Genomic DNA, 15,782 nt, shown 5'->3' with positions numbered 1-15,782 from the left:
GCAAATTATAACGAAATATATTTTATACTCCACAATTTTTAGCTTCTATGATGTTTAATCTACACATGAATATAATTATTAAAATATTTTGTAAAAAGATAAATTGTCATATTATTGTCATATTATTATCACGAAGTGACTTCAACAATACATCAGTTTTATCAGCACGCTTATACTTAGACGTGCGTAAATTACAACTAAACGGATCAACTAAAGAATCCTATCGCTGGTGATTCATCATACGCGTAAATGGCAAATGTCCGCGCGTTCATTAAAATGATGCAAGAGCCGTAATGTTGCAGTGACAATGCCGTTAACACCATCCAGTGTTAAAATCCGAGTGTCTGGAGTCTTACGGCCTCTTTTTCTTTAACGGAGACAGGGCCTTGGGATAGTAGCGACGACGAACAGTTTGTTTCGCAGAAGCGGTAAACATAATATGTACGCGCAGGTAAGGCAAAAGGACCGCAGCATTGTCGCGGTTGCCTCTGGTAGGTACATATGTACATTTATACGGTTATGCTAATACCGCGACGTTGACTCTTTGGGCTGTCGGGTTTGTAATTGTGTGTGCCATCTTCATATTAGTGCCGCAGTCATATCGTTCAACGACATTGTCTCGAGCGTACACCCGGCTGTTTCAACCTTCAGCCGCTGTGTAGAGGAATGAAACATGCAATTCAAGTTTTTGTTTATTCAGTAAATGAACGTAGTTTGTAGTAGGAAAAGCCTTGACAACGTAGTTTCTAAAGAAATAATATCAAATGCTGTTTCCTTTAATAAAACTATAGTAAAATATTCTTATTGTACTGTGAAACTATTTTAAAACGTTATTTAAATTGTTACAACGCTGTTCTTTTTAGTCTTTACTTACAAATTTTAATATCTAAGATAATTTCCCGAATAGTTAAAGCTCACTTATAAGATAATGCGTATTGTGATTGACGGTAAGTTTGGTATCACGTGATACTGTACTGTACTGTACTTTGTGTAATGAAACTGGATGAAGGAGTGCCTTTACTCACTCTGCTAAGTATAGCTATAGCCGGTTCAAGGTGGGGAGCAGATATATATAAATGTAAATAGAAGTGTATGTATAAGATAGAGATAATGTATAGAATATAAGAGGAAAAAAGAGTGCCATATATTCAAGTTACATGTACGTGAATAAAGTGTATAAACTCCGAAATAGATCGATGACCAGTCTCACGACAGTGTTACAACCGTACGACGAAAGTTGCGTCAGAGCACATGCAACTGGTGTCAATCTGATTCATCTTCATTCACAGTGCCCACGAATTATCGCTTATTCAATTATATGGATAAATATATCAAAGATACAATCTACCTCCAACTGTAATCTTATTTTATCTATCCCAAATGCCGTTAATATAATCTCCTTTTATTAATCATCTTCACAGATATCGATAACGTTGTGTATATATTGCTGCAAATATGTTACTTTTCGATAATATTGTATTTTGGATCAATTTCTTTTCAATTCAAACAGAATAAAATATTATCGTTTCTTTTAATATTTAATTTTGAACATTTTGGAAAAACAAAGTTTTATGGTAAATATCTGTTAAAGCTCATTTACATTCTCATTATTTGCAATCCTGAAATTAAATTGCAATTCTTTTTAATTTTTAAAGATAAATAATATTTTTATCAAGCAGGGAATTGTTCTTTTTTATTAAAATGTTAAAAAAATATGTGTGTATTAATATGTTAAAGAAGTTAGGTTTCTTATGCGTATTTTATATCTTCAAGAACGTCGTGACAAATTTAACTTTACCGATAGCCATAAAAAATCCCGTGCTACAAAATGCGGGAGTCACGACTTGAGTATTGTGCTTCCAGAAATACTTTTTTTCCCCACTCTCGACGTCCCCCAGTACCTTATGATTGGCGAATAGCGAAAAGATGCGAGAGAAGAAAGTCTCTTCGAGCTGGATCGATGGTGAATATCGCCGTCACGTGCGTGCGTGAGTTGCGTCATGTTACGCGTGCGCAATGTCACGTTTGCCTTTTCGAAGCGGTTCGTAGTATTTAGTATGACATTCGAATCAGAATCCACGTGATACTTCAAGTCATTTAAACTTTCGTAAATTGTCATTTTTCGAGATTTCGAGATTTTTAGATCTGACTGTAGATAATCGTAAAAATTTCATATATTTCGTCATTGCCTTGTCGCTCGTAGAAGCTATATAAGGTGGGGGCAAGGTCACCTTGGCGAATCACCATCCCTGAACTGTCAGTCCAGTAAAATAGCGGTGTGCCAGCTGCAACGGGTTCAGTCTGTGTTCGACAGTGACGAAGAGTAGTGTTACAGGGAGAATACTTTTTGAGGTCAGTAAGGACTCTCTTCAATCGTATCACTTAAAATTCCTTTTAATTGACCAGTTTCACAGTGTGTAATGAAAAAAGTGATAATGTTTAAATAAGAATATATTTGAAATTAATTTCATAATTGGCTTCATTATTTGTAACATTCAAAAAATTTTAAGATTGATTAATGAAAAACGTGTAATAAATTTATCAAGCTTAATTATTTAGAATTGCTCGTTTATTCATGTTTAGAAATATTTTTAACGTGACAGTCAAAGTTCCGTGCTGTTGCTTGATTAGCTGTTATCAGCCGGTGCTGATCTGCGATAAAACGTGCGTCGATAAAGCATATGCATGTCACACTACCGTTACTGGTGTATTGCAATTTATCGTTTTCTGACTTCCTGTATACAAAGTATAAGTTAATAATGCTGAAAGCTGTACGAGTCTTTCGTCTTGATTATATCTCTCCGGTCAAGCGTTATTAGCGAAGTATGATTAATGGTCTGACCGCGATTTCCGCGAACTGATGCGTAATTCCAACTCTCCACGTGTTTTTCCGCTTCAAAGTTCACACGTTTGCACCTGGTTGATGCCGGTATATCTCCATCGATTATACCTATACTGCCATCTGACAACTGTATTCGTACTATCCGTTGCATTCGTTGCAAATGCAACAAGTACATACCTAGGAACTGCACGATACATTTTACAACCGCGCCACTCGAAATGGCATTTGCCGACGCGACACAATTCCTTCTAAAAAAAGACATGTTAACGAGGTTCGTGAACTCATGTTAATGACCACGGTCGAAGAAAGACAATTGGTAGTGACGGACAGAAAAGTCAGGAATTATAACATAGATGTTCTTAGCGATACATGATCTGATTTTTAATCTTCGATATAGTGACTTTTCACCGATCTGATTTTTATTTTAAATTCGTAATTAATAACAATAAATAAAAAAGAAATATAAGAAGTAACGTAAACGGTTATATACATGTTAAAATATAGATTAAGATTTTATGAAGGTATTGACGTTAATGCATTATTAAATTAATCTGATAAATATTTACAGAAAATGGCAACATTAAAGGATCAACTTTTAACTACTGTGACAGAACCGGTGTCAACCGGTAGAAATAAAATCACAGTGGTCGGTGTCGGTCAAGTTGGAATGGCCTGTGCTTTTAGTATTTTGACGAACGTAAGTTAATCTTATTAACTTATTATTAAAATTCACTTATATAAAATATAGTTTTACATAAGTTATTTTTTACTATTGAAGATTGTTATTTTTTCACAAATAATAGCATAAAATATCTTAAATAATCATACTATGTTATATTTATTTATATCGTAATGACACATATACATATAACATCATTTGGTAAATTATTGCAGCATGTTTCGAGCGACGTGGTATTGATCGATGTGATGGCGGACAAATTAAAAGGAGAAATGTTAGACCTACAGCATGGCAGTGCGTTTATGAAGAACGCAAAAGTGACCGCCAGCACTGATTACGCCGTGACTGCGAATTCGAGTCTTTGCATCGTGACAGCGGGTGCTCGTCAGCGCGAAGGCGAAACCAGACTGGATCTGGTTCAACGTAACACCGACATCTTCAAAGGCATTATACCTCAATTAGTCAAATATAGCCCGAACACGATTCTCCTTATCGTTTCCAATCCGGTGGACATTTTGACATATGTGGCGTGGAAACTCTCCGGTTTGCCAAAGAACAGAGTTATTGGCAGCGGTACGAATTTGGATTCTGCCCGCTTCCGCTTTCTGCTATCGCAAAAACTTAATGTCGCACCTACGTCTTGCCACGGCTGGATTATCGGAGAACACGGTGATACCAGTGGTATGTAAAATGCTTTTTTAAAATAATGAAATTTTCGTAATAGATGAATAAAATAAAGTGAAGATATGATTAGTAATTATATCTTCGATAGGGCTAAATAAAAAAAAATTTTTAATTAAGCTTTCTTTTCTCAACCAAAAATTTAGTGATATTATTATAAACAAACAAATGCATGTATGTATACATTAACAAAATATAGTAAAAAGATTTTAGTGCATTGTAATTATGCGAGATATTTGTTTCTGCATTTATCAGTGCCTGTATGGTCTGGAGTTAATGTTGCCGGAGTACGTATGCGTGACTTGAACGAGCACGTGGGGACTGACAAGGATGAAGAACATTGGGATGATTTACATAAGCAGGTGATACAAAGTGCATATGAAGTGATCAAATTGAAAGGCTACACCTCGTGGGCCATAGGTCTCAGTGTGTCGCAACTTGCATCAGCTATACTAAGAAATTCCAATCAAGTGCACGCTGTGTCCACGTTGGTTACTGTGAGTCGACAATATGGATTTCTGCTAGATTAACTTACAGTATTTTACATATTCTACAATAAACATAATTTTAATCTCATTATTTATATTTCCATGCTTCGTTAATCATAATTATACGATTAAAGGATTATCAAACATTTCATATATTTTGCTTTTTTACAAACTTATTAATTTTTATATTATTATTTAATATCATTTTTAATTATTGTTTTTTAAATAATTTTTAAAATTCTACAATAAACGAAAATATATTATTTTTATATATTAATTATATACATATTAAAACTTTATTATATATGTAAATATTAATGTATTATGTTAATTTATATTTTAATTTTTTTTATTAAAATATATTGATACTAATTATTTTTAACACGAAAAATTTAGTTATCTGAAAATAACATTCAGTTATTTTCTTTACTCTTTAGGGTAACCATGGAATTAATGAAGAAGTGTTCTTATCCTTACCTTGCACACTGGGTGAAGATGGCGTTACACACATCGTTCAGCAGAAGTTAACAGGCGACGAGCGTGCATCATTGCATAAATCCTCAGCGATGATGCACAAAGTGCAAGAAGGCCTGAAATTTTAAAAATATATTGACTTAATTTTATTTATTATTTTATTATATCTTATTGCAAGCTTTTGATGCTGTTCCATATGCAACTTATATGCATTTGAACGTATTAGATAAACGCAGTATTATATACAAGTATTATAAATTAATGAAATAATTTTATAAATGTTTGCAATTATATAATCGACATGTATACGTTTGCCTATATATGTATATGTGTGAAAAAGCTAGGAATATAAAGTGTTTCTGGTGCTATATTTATCTTTTATTATTTTTTTTTATTTTGATCTGTGACAGAAGTACTCTCATTATCATCTATTTCATAATTTTTTTTACGATGTTGCAACTATTTATGTCATTATACATTTTATAAATTTGACGATTTAATCATCTCTAGCAATTTCATATCAAATATGCCAAATGTACTGCCGATAAAGCACGTAAGCAATTTATATCTATTTCTAAAATATACAAGAAGATAAATATAATAAATAAAAATATATATAATTTATATCGATCACTCTTCCTTACATATTTTATTTAAACAATGCTCCTTATCTAATATATATATAATTCTATTAAAAAGTTTATATATATTTATATATGTATGTACAAATATATAATTCTCCCAATTTTAATATTATTAATCTAAGTTGTGATTAATATATTGCATAAAGTATTTTTAGTATATATAAATAATAAACAATAATAACAGAAATATACGACCGTTATGATATACAATTAAATTAGAATAAAACGCCATTTACGGTCCGAGCTTGGATCTTAGTAGCCTAATAATTATATATATATATATTTTTGTGTATTACACATATCTTTTCCAACCTTAGTAAACTACGCGCCGACTAGACTTGTCAGACTTACAACACAGTTCTCGTTGGAGTAGTAAAATCCCTTCTCTCAAATCTAATCGGCGCGTAGTTTACTAAGATTGGAAAAGATATGTACACATAATACATAAAAAAATATATAATTATTAGGCCACTAAGATACAACCTCGGACCGTAAATAGCGTTTTATTTTAATTTGATTGTATAAATAATAAAGTAGATAAACTAAAGCACACAAATAATAAAGTATATTTTTAAATTATGGATGAATTTTTTGTGCTTCTCTTTATCTCTTTTCGAACGCTTATTATAATAAATTTTAGTAACCATGGATGCGTTTAACAATTGGCGAATCGACATGATGGCCGTCTGCCAAGAATGTTATGTCGACCGATTATCAGTGTACTCTCTCTTTTCAAGAAAAAAAAACGGTTTCATGCAATGTGACGGGCGTGGGTGAAAACGATCGTGCGACGTTTACAAACCCGATGAGTGACAGAAGCAATGGTTTTATCACCTCTGCTGTCGAACTCGTCGCTATCGATATGTCTGAGGAATCTTGCACGCGTGACGTTAACGAGAGACTTTGTCAGGAACCGATATACTCGCGCTTTACCGCCGACGATTTTGACGAAAGTCTTTGGAAATAATAAAGGGAATACTTTCGGGAAAGATGCGGCTTCTGGTTCGAATTTTCAGAGAGCACTTAACTTCGTGTAAGAAAAAAATTTTAAATTAATCGAAAACTATTTGGTTAATTAGCTTTTTTTTTTTGGTTATATTGGATTTACATTTTTTAAGGCTTTCGGTTAAAAAGTTAAATGAACAAATGTCACAAATTTAGATTTACCTAGATTAGAAATTATCATTTCTACTATTTATATGTGGCGATTACAATTTCTTATAATTTTTATTTCCAAGCAATCTTATATTTTTTTTATAAAATGAATTTCTTATTTTATATGCATGTACATAATGTTTATACAGAATGTTGTAAATCAATTAAGAATTAAGGTGTCATACAAAATTATTATTTGTATTAAATCTATATTTATATTACTTTTAATATAAATTACTAGAGGACTTTTCAAAGAAATTATGATCAGCTGTATTAAGCAGTTGATAATTTTAAGTATAGTTTGCAAAATATCCATTCAGGAATGATTATGATATGACACTTCGTGGAAATATTAAAGGAAAGCGAGTTATTCGAATTTTAGTTCACCGTGCTTACGAGAAGAACTCTTATGTAAGATGTCGGAACCAGTTAGAGATTGTGGCCATAAAGTCACTATTGTCGGTGCTGGTATGGTCGGCGTTGCCCTCGCCAATTCACTTCTTTTTCAGGTACTTTATTCTTTTAAATTTTGAATATTTTTTAATTAAATTTTTGAACTGCTTGATTCAGGATTATAGTTATTTACTGAATTTGTTCTATTTCAAATTATTAAAGTAAAAATTTGTGCATTATATGAATATAATGTGTATTATATAAATACAGTCAAAGAAAATACGTAAACATTATAATATTATTATATTTGCATTAATGATATTATATTATACGTAGCCTATTGTGTGTTTTAAAGAATGTGAGAATGTGAAATAAAAAATAGAAATATTAAAATTTAAATTCTTAGTGACATATTATGTTAATTTTCATTGTTGCCTTATGAAATATTAGCGAATCACTTCGCATATCGCAATGGTAGATGTCTTTCCTAAAAAGCTGGAAGGCGAAGGAATGGATTTTAGTCATAGTTCCGTATTCATAGGAAATCCAAAGATCGAGTATGATACAGGTAATAGATTTATTAAATATGTGTTACGAAAATTGTTGATTTATTTGTTTACTTGTAATGAAATTAGTTGTGTTAAATGATTATAATTGTAACTTTGTAGTTTACAAAAATACACATAAGTGCATTTGTTCTCTTATTTGTTCTCTTATATACAATTTTTTACTTATAAATAAAGACGCAAAAATATCTTTTTTGTAGATTTTTGTGTGACGAGTAATTCGAAAGTCGTAGCTATTTGCTCGGGTGTACGACCAGTGAAGGGTGAAACTCGACTTGACCTGGTGAAAAGAAATACAGAAATATTGAAGACTATAATACCACCTTTAGTAAATTACAGTCCAAATGCGGTGTTTATCGTCATCAGCAATCCAGGTTAAAATTAATTAATTTAATAATCAATTCTATTAATAAACGATTCTATTAATTAATATGTAATGAAAGTAACATTACATATAATATTCAAAAATTCTAAATATTACAGATCAGATATTTATGGTCTCTAAAAAATTTACGCATAATAAAAAGCATTTCTTCTGTGTATTAATTACATAATATATTCAATAATGAAAATAGTTGTAGTAATAAAAACTGAAACAATATCTTTTTATTCAAGTAGACAGCGGAAGCTTATTGTTATTATTGTCAAGTAAATTTTGCTTTAATGAAATCTCTACTCAAAGAAAAAAAAAAGAAGGGGACAATTATAAAGATATCAAAATTTTTATTTATAAAGCTGTGCAAAAATAGATTAAATATTATTAGAGAAACAATTATTTCAAATAATATATTGTTCATCAAAATGTACTGTCAGTTTGTATAACGTTGAACATATTATCATATTAATAATATCGGGACAGACGGAATATAAATATGATTTCCTTGTATAGTGGATATCTTGGCATGGGTTACTTGGAAGTTAAGCGGACTTCCGGTGCATCAAGTAATCGGCAGCGGAACTCATCTGGATAGCGCAAGATTTCGCTACCTGATTGCCGATCGATTAGGAATAGCCCCATGTTCGGTTCATGGGTACATCATTGGTGAACACGGGGACAGTATGGGTGAGCTCTATCGATCGATCTTTGACATTTGACACGGGGAGAAAGGCGACGTTTCGCACTAAGCCCAATCCATCATTCGATTTTCCTAGTTCCGCTCTGGTCCGGAGTGAACGTTGCGGGAGTGCAGTTCCGCGATGTTATCCCGAATATTGGTTTGGAGACGGACGACGAAAGATGGTTCGAAATAGCAAAACATGTAGTGAAGCTGTAAGTTTAATAACTTTAAATGAACAGAGAAATTATCAGTTTCTACGCATAAATATCAATAATAGCATGATTTGCACATTTGTCGAATAGCGTATCTATTTGTAAAAAATTGAATTTCTCTCCGTGAAGATTTAAATTATATCTTATTGTTAGATTTATTTCCCACACACATATATAGAGCGTACATATATGTATACATACAAATATATTTTATTTCCTCAGAGGTGCTATGGTGCGATGTCTAAAAGGATATTCAAATACGGCCATTGGACTTTCTGCAGCTGACATCATAATAGCAATATTACGCAATACGCAAGCTATTATACCAGTTTCGACTCTAGTGCAGGTATAAATTACTATTCGTAATAAATTGTATCAGTAATAAATTGTACCGCATTTTACTTTCAACTCAAGCATATTTTATTCGTAACAAAGAAATCATATTAATAGCTAATATTTAATACCACAAATCTTTTTTGTGCATTTTCAAAAATTAAGGAATAAAATATATTTCAATAAAATACAAATTGTTAGGATTTAAAAAAAAATTTCTATTACACTGATATCATATATCAGTATCAAAACTGTAACGTTCTATAAATAAAAATCGTCTTCTTAGGGTCACCACGATGTATGTCACGATATGTTCCTGTCCCTACCTTGCGCGATTGGCGAAAATGGTATCACGCAGATAGTACGAATGCACATAACCGAACATGAGAAACAGCTGTTCCATGCTTCGGCGAACCTCGTATACAACGTGCAGAAGGAAATCAAAGTCAAGTCTTGAATTGTGAAGCGCGGAAAGGGATCGTGCGAACGTGTTTAACTTCTTGTAAAAAAATGCGAGTGTAATAAATTATATGTAGCTTGTCCTAGCGCTTCGTCCCGTTACGATCGCCACCGCAAAACTGTTTACCGCACAGTCGAATCCTTTCCCGACTCGTGCAGAGAGACGCGCGGCAGCCGCGAATGCTCCGATTGCTTATTTATGCAAATCGGGATGGAGAGTATCGATGAATTCTTCGAATTACATCGCCCCGAATTCCGTGATAATTTTAGCCGATGAAATGGTCCCCTCCGAGAATGACGATATCCTCTCGCTAACGATCCTGAAATCGGGCCCGACGAGTTAATGACGTCAATGACCTATTTTATAACATTTGGCGATCTCTGGAAATACGTGACGTTTCGTTTGCGCAACTCGTATCTTTTGTTGCTTCCGAGTAACGTTCTCACGCTGTGGCTGGACATTTTCGGGTTTTCCCGTTGCACAAATAAATCATTGGCGTCTGCGGAAAGCGATAAGAGTGCACGTCATCGTGTGCTCGACGCGTGAACGAGCGAAAGGTGACCGGTGGATGGTACCAGAAGGCCATGATTACGCCGCAGGCTAGGCCACGGCAAGGTAAGAGAAGGCTGCGATAATTGTGCGCAAGATGGCGTTTTGGAAGTGCTTGATACCTGTGAATATACCTGCATCCACCTGCGTTTGAACGGCCGCGCAGGGCCGTAAGAAAGTCCAATCTATCCTTCGAAGAATAAAATATCTCACGAAGATATTTCCCGCATTCTGATTTATCGTTGAATATAATACTGTAATTGAATATATACGTTAATGATAATGATAAGGTTGATGAGACGACATAAAGGAGTGGACGATAAAAGGTGATTCAGAGGCAGCGCGCAAAGAATAACGAAATATGGAAACTTCTAGCGATATTAATATCGCCGCGGAGGCGAGCGGCACTTTGAACCGTTCCCCTTTTACTTGCTGCCGTAGATCCACTTGAAAGGCCAGGCGTGTCGTTGATTTTGAAAGAGGAATTCCGCGTAAACCGTATGTCGCAGAGATACTTGCAACAGAGTTACATAAATTCCCAGTTGACTTCGAACAGCAGACCTGACCTAGGGTTGATCTGAAACCAGCGTCTAATTCGATGAGGCGGCGCGCTGTCCGATGAGTGCGACAAGCATAGAAATGGAATTGCCACTCAATGTTTATCGCCTGCCTGTTAAATTGTGATTAATATCACTCCAGACACACGCGTCAAATCGATAATTTATCAGACACACAATCTTCGCTCCATCCTTATTTCTCAATCATGAAATCCTCGCGATAGAGGATGTGTTGATTTTACGTGACATTTTATACGATGTTCCTGTGATCGGTACTTTAAATATCTCTCTTCGTGACGTTTATACTGCTATTTTTACATAATGCATACATTGTACATATGCATCCATCTCCAAGATTGAAAAATTAGGAAGATAAATATTTGAAGGAATATAACACAAAAGTCACAGTGTTTAAGCAGTAATCTATATGCATACTCGATGTCTAACATTCCTACATTCAATACAAATTTAAAGTTTGCGCAAATCCGCTATCGGAATTACCTTGTTAACAAAAGTGCCTCCAAAATAGTATCTCGCAAGAATATGAAGATACGTTTGTATATCTCGCCTCTCACTGCTTGCTTCTTCCTGTTCAGTTTAAGCACAGCTCGGAATACTGGCTCCAAGCAGGTTCAATGTGAAATGGGCTCTACAGGTGACGCTCACGTTCCTGGCTCTCAGGTGGAGGTGGCACAGCCGGGCCCCGTTCTCCGTTGGTCCCGCCGTCCTTAGTGGAGCTCAGTCAGTAGACAGTCGATCCGCCTGGTCAGCTGGTTTTAACCCATTCGCACATTATATAGATCTTCTTGATGGTAAATCGATCGCGAGCGACTAGGTAGATGCCCGGTGCCGATCTTCCGGTGTCTACGAACCACCCTGCAAATTAAATTAATTTAAGCATCGGACAGATTATTGGCGGCCCGCGCGCCGCATGTGCGCGAGTGTGCAGCATCTTCACCGAAAACATTCATCGATACGATATCAGATAATTTACAGCAGAAGAGACGGCGTTGAAGAAGAAAGAAGAGGGTAGCAGCTCGGGAAGGAGATTGCGCGCGCGCAATCAGACAGGAAATGACTATATCGTACGCGAGCGAAGTGCCGAACGGCTCCAGCTTTGGCTGCTTCTGGAGGATTCTGATCAAGTGAGTCTCGCCGCTTAGTCCGCGAGGCCTAACGCCAGCTCGTTTTAATATGTTGAATGAATGTATGCGTTTTTTTGCGGTCTGCGCCTGACGTGTAGGTACCGGAGCTGTCAACTCGCTGTGGCAGCTGACAGGTGAGACCGGTAACAGGCGCGTGGAGCGCCTTAGCAAGAGTTGCTTTCCGCGTATTTCTCGATTCGAATCGTTTATCGAATGCAGATACAATGCAAATGCATTGGTTGTCTCCTTTTTAGGTACAATACGCTATTCGTGGTTGATTTAACTTAGCGGTATCTTGATGCTTCATTTGCTGTTACAAGCAATTTGCTTTCCCAAATTTTTTCTCACTTGTATATATTCGCCCCCCAAAGATTACAAGATCTACTTTTACTTTCGCTATGTTGCATAAATTATGGTGGTAGTATTTTAAACTGAAACGCGAACATGTGATCGGCTGTCGGCATCGCGATTACGTGATCATTGCAAAACGTAGCGGTTTCGTGATACGAATTTGTCAAAGAACATCGGGACGTATCGAAATGTATCGGAAGATCAAGATTTCGTCATGTGTCTTTGATACAGAATGACCCACGAAATTGGACGATCTAGATAATTAGACTTCTAGACGTCTACACTATTGTCAGTATGTTACACATTTTTTTTATATATGCAAGATGAAGACATTGCGCTATAACGACCGGCTGATCGTTGTGCAACGTTTAACTTTCGACTCAATGTGCCATGCTCTCGATCTATGGTTTAGTTACACAGAAGGAGGAAAGAACGAAAGAGAAGAACGAATATTCTTAAACAAGAATTCGGTAAATAATTTGGGTGTCAATCAAGAACGTCCAATGGTCCTCTAATTAGCCAGTTTCGCATATTTCGAAACTCGTCAAAGAATTAGCATCACATTAAAGCAAAGCCCGAGACCGGAAACGTCCCAAATTTTTCAGCCGTACAGAAAACCGCGATTCGCTCGAATCACAACAGCGGAGCACGTAACAGAAATGGCGTTCGGTCAACGTTTGCTCGCGCGTTTTAAGGAAATAAGGTCGCCGATACGTAGATTTTAAAACGTAACGGCGCGCCACACAACCGCTGTGCTCGGAATATATCGCCACTGAAAATTATTGCACTACCATACACGCCGGACCGTGCGTCGCTTATCTGCCAAGCAATGGATAACAATGGTAATGTTTATGCCGGAGGGATTGACATGACAACATCGGCCGGACACGTGTTTAATCGAGCCACTCGTATGCGTATATGTAAACCTATCATATGTTCAGAGTACAGCGCGACATCATTGAAGTCGTGTCTTTTGAATGAAGCGTGAAACACTATATAAATTGTGTGATGTTTCTCTCACAGGTGTTTTTAATTTAAAGAGAGTGCGATGAGAGAAACTGATTAATGATCTCTCCCACGAAACGACGCTAACATACGTGTTTCGAAACGATAGAAATGACGGCAACACATATTAAATGTTGTAGCTAATTATTAATTTAATTATAAAGTTCAAATATCCCTTTAAAAATATTTCTTTATACACACATTTGCGGTATATTCCATTACTGATAATTTTGGGCGTTTTGAAAAAATTTTATATTTTGTTTTCATTTCAATTATAGTATGAATATTAAGCATCTATAACGTAAAATTATTACTTTAAAGTGTTTCTTTTTTTTTGTTTGTTTGAAGTCGTTATATAATCATTCTCGTAAATCGGTGTAATCGGTGACATCAATGCTTGTCGAGAGCGTCTACGCGAGTCTCGACAATTACGTATGAAATTAAATGTTATGCAACGTGGAAATTTTTTAGAATATAATGTAAATATTTAAAGTAATGTGCGATAATATACGATTTCGATGGAAATAATCCGAGATATATTTGAATATAATGACAGATTGCTGAAAAATTTCCGAAAAAGCGACGAACAGAATCACTTGATTAAATAAACTTCTTTGGATAATATGGATACGCCAATAATTGCTCGTCACGTGCACAACCATTTTTCAAACACAATTTCGCAAAATAAAACGTAAAATACAAACTTATCTCATCGTGTTTGCCGAAATAATAAACAGGAAAAAAGAAAAGTACGAACAAAAGTTGTATTATTTTTAAATAAAGAAATGTTACACCTTTCTGCATTCAATATACGAAATTCCTCCTCTTGTTTATCTAGACGTCTAGATAATAGCTGAAGAAACCATAAAACAAATGTGTTAATTATGTTCCAAGTCGTTCGCGTAACATTAACTACCGATAATATGAATGATTCGAGAAGAAACATATATCAATATATCAATGAGTCAACGAATTAAATTATGTCTCCATATCGCTTCTTTACATTGCTAAATGTAGGATCAAAATTTATGTAAAATTATTCTTATAACTGAAGAAATCTAATATATGAATGCTACAAAAAATATTCCTGAAATTTTCCACACCTAGTTTTATACCCTATTAAAAATATAAAAGTCAATTAAAAACGATTATTTATGTATAAACGTCAACCTTTTGCTGATATACTATATATCTTATGACATTCAATAAAGCCTAATAATATGTAAATTTTGCCTAATAAAAGCTGATAAATATGTATGCACATTAAAAAGCTATTAATTTAAATGATATAGTAATGCATCAAAATGCAATTTCGCGCGTTTTATAGTGCCTACAAAAATGCATCTAACAGCATCATCCTACTGCGGTGTCCTTGTCCAAGCCCGTTTGTTGACATTTCTACGACCTTTACACACTATGGTATTGGTGGATGCTCCCTAGTCTCGGTTTCTCTCCGTGCACCTCGGTGGAAACGGCCTTAACGGCTTTCACGTAAGATCTCGCTTTCCTATGCGCGTTATACCACAACATTGCAGTAGTTAAAGGAAAGACGACAGCGGCTAGTCTATAAATACCCAGGAATGTCCAGGAATAGAAAATCTTTCGCGGTAGCGTGCAAACGAGAGCGCGTGTGCATGTACACCGTAAGACGATTCTCCTGACAGAAATTATGATTACCTGCAATCTACAGAGAAAGGAAGGTCTAGCTCTCATACGTCTCCCCAATTCTTGAAATCTCAGACGTGTCTAGGTTCTTAACTTTGACAGTTTTCCGATCATCCCCCCTCGTACAGAATTCGATTACTTCGATTCTGAACGAATGCGAACAGTGATTCGTGTTTTGCACGCGACCTGGCGCCGTTTATGTGAAAAAGTAATTAGCTATCTACGCTATTCGTGCAAAACGGGGCAATCTCGCTGCGCGATATTTCATTGCCAGCGTTTTGCTTTTTTTAGCCGCAAGCGAAACGCCGTAGCTCTCCTTTTTCTCGTTACAAGCCTTCCGCGGTGACCCATACCAGCTTTCTTATCCGCCTACCGGTGCTGCTGGCAAAAGGAAACAGCGCGATCGCCGATCTATAAATACCCGGGAGAGCCCCCCGGAACATACTATAAATACGTAGTTGATATCCAGGAATAGAAAATCCTCTTACCTGCTTTTTCCAGCTGATAACGATCGAGCCGGCGAAT

The 15,782-nt window shown here is 35.4% G+C and overlaps 3 protein-coding genes across 3 annotated transcripts in view; all 3 read left to right on the top strand.

Annotated features, from left to right (window-relative positions):
• The first annotated feature begins 2,144 nt into the window (after positions 1-2,144).
• On the top strand, positions 2,145-5,788 carry LOC139816043 (L-lactate dehydrogenase-like). The gene is made up of 5 exons (XM_071783335.1): positions 2,145-2,352; positions 3,411-3,539; positions 3,737-4,202; positions 4,458-4,699; positions 5,128-5,788. The coding sequence occupies exons 2-5, from the start codon at positions 3,414-3,416 to the stop codon at positions 5,290-5,292; spliced, it is 999 nt and encodes a 332-aa protein (XP_071639436.1). The 5' UTR covers positions 2,145-2,352; positions 3,411-3,413; the 3' UTR covers positions 5,293-5,788.
• A 2,744-nt stretch (positions 5,789-8,532) lies between these two features.
• LOC139815908 (L-lactate dehydrogenase C chain-like) lies at positions 8,533-10,106 on the top strand. Its single transcript, XM_071783160.1, has 4 exons — positions 8,533-8,985; positions 9,075-9,192; positions 9,415-9,538; positions 9,812-10,106. The coding sequence occupies exons 1-4, from the start codon at positions 8,982-8,984 to the stop codon at positions 9,980-9,982; spliced, it is 417 nt and encodes a 138-aa protein (XP_071639261.1). The 5' UTR covers positions 8,533-8,981; the 3' UTR covers positions 9,983-10,106.
• Positions 10,107-11,829: 1,723 nt separating this feature from the next.
• The window catches only part of Best2 (bestrophin 2), a 48,703-nt gene continuing 44,750 nt past the window's right edge, over positions 11,830-15,782 (top strand). The window contains exon 1 of the mRNA XM_071783159.1: positions 11,830-12,236. Coding sequence (XP_071639260.1) covers positions 12,166-12,236 — 71 coding nt within the window. The 5' untranslated portion in view covers positions 11,830-12,165. The remainder of the gene's footprint in view (positions 12,237-15,782) is intronic.

Source organism: Temnothorax longispinosus, chromosome 7 (assembly GCF_030848805.1).
Source record: "Temnothorax longispinosus isolate EJ_2023e chromosome 7, Tlon_JGU_v1, whole genome shotgun sequence".
In the NCBI taxonomy this organism is placed as follows: Eukaryota; Metazoa; Arthropoda; class Insecta; order Hymenoptera; family Formicidae; genus Temnothorax; species Temnothorax longispinosus.
Note: the sequence above shows the minus strand (reverse complement) of the source record. Positions and strands in the feature narration are given on the sequence as shown.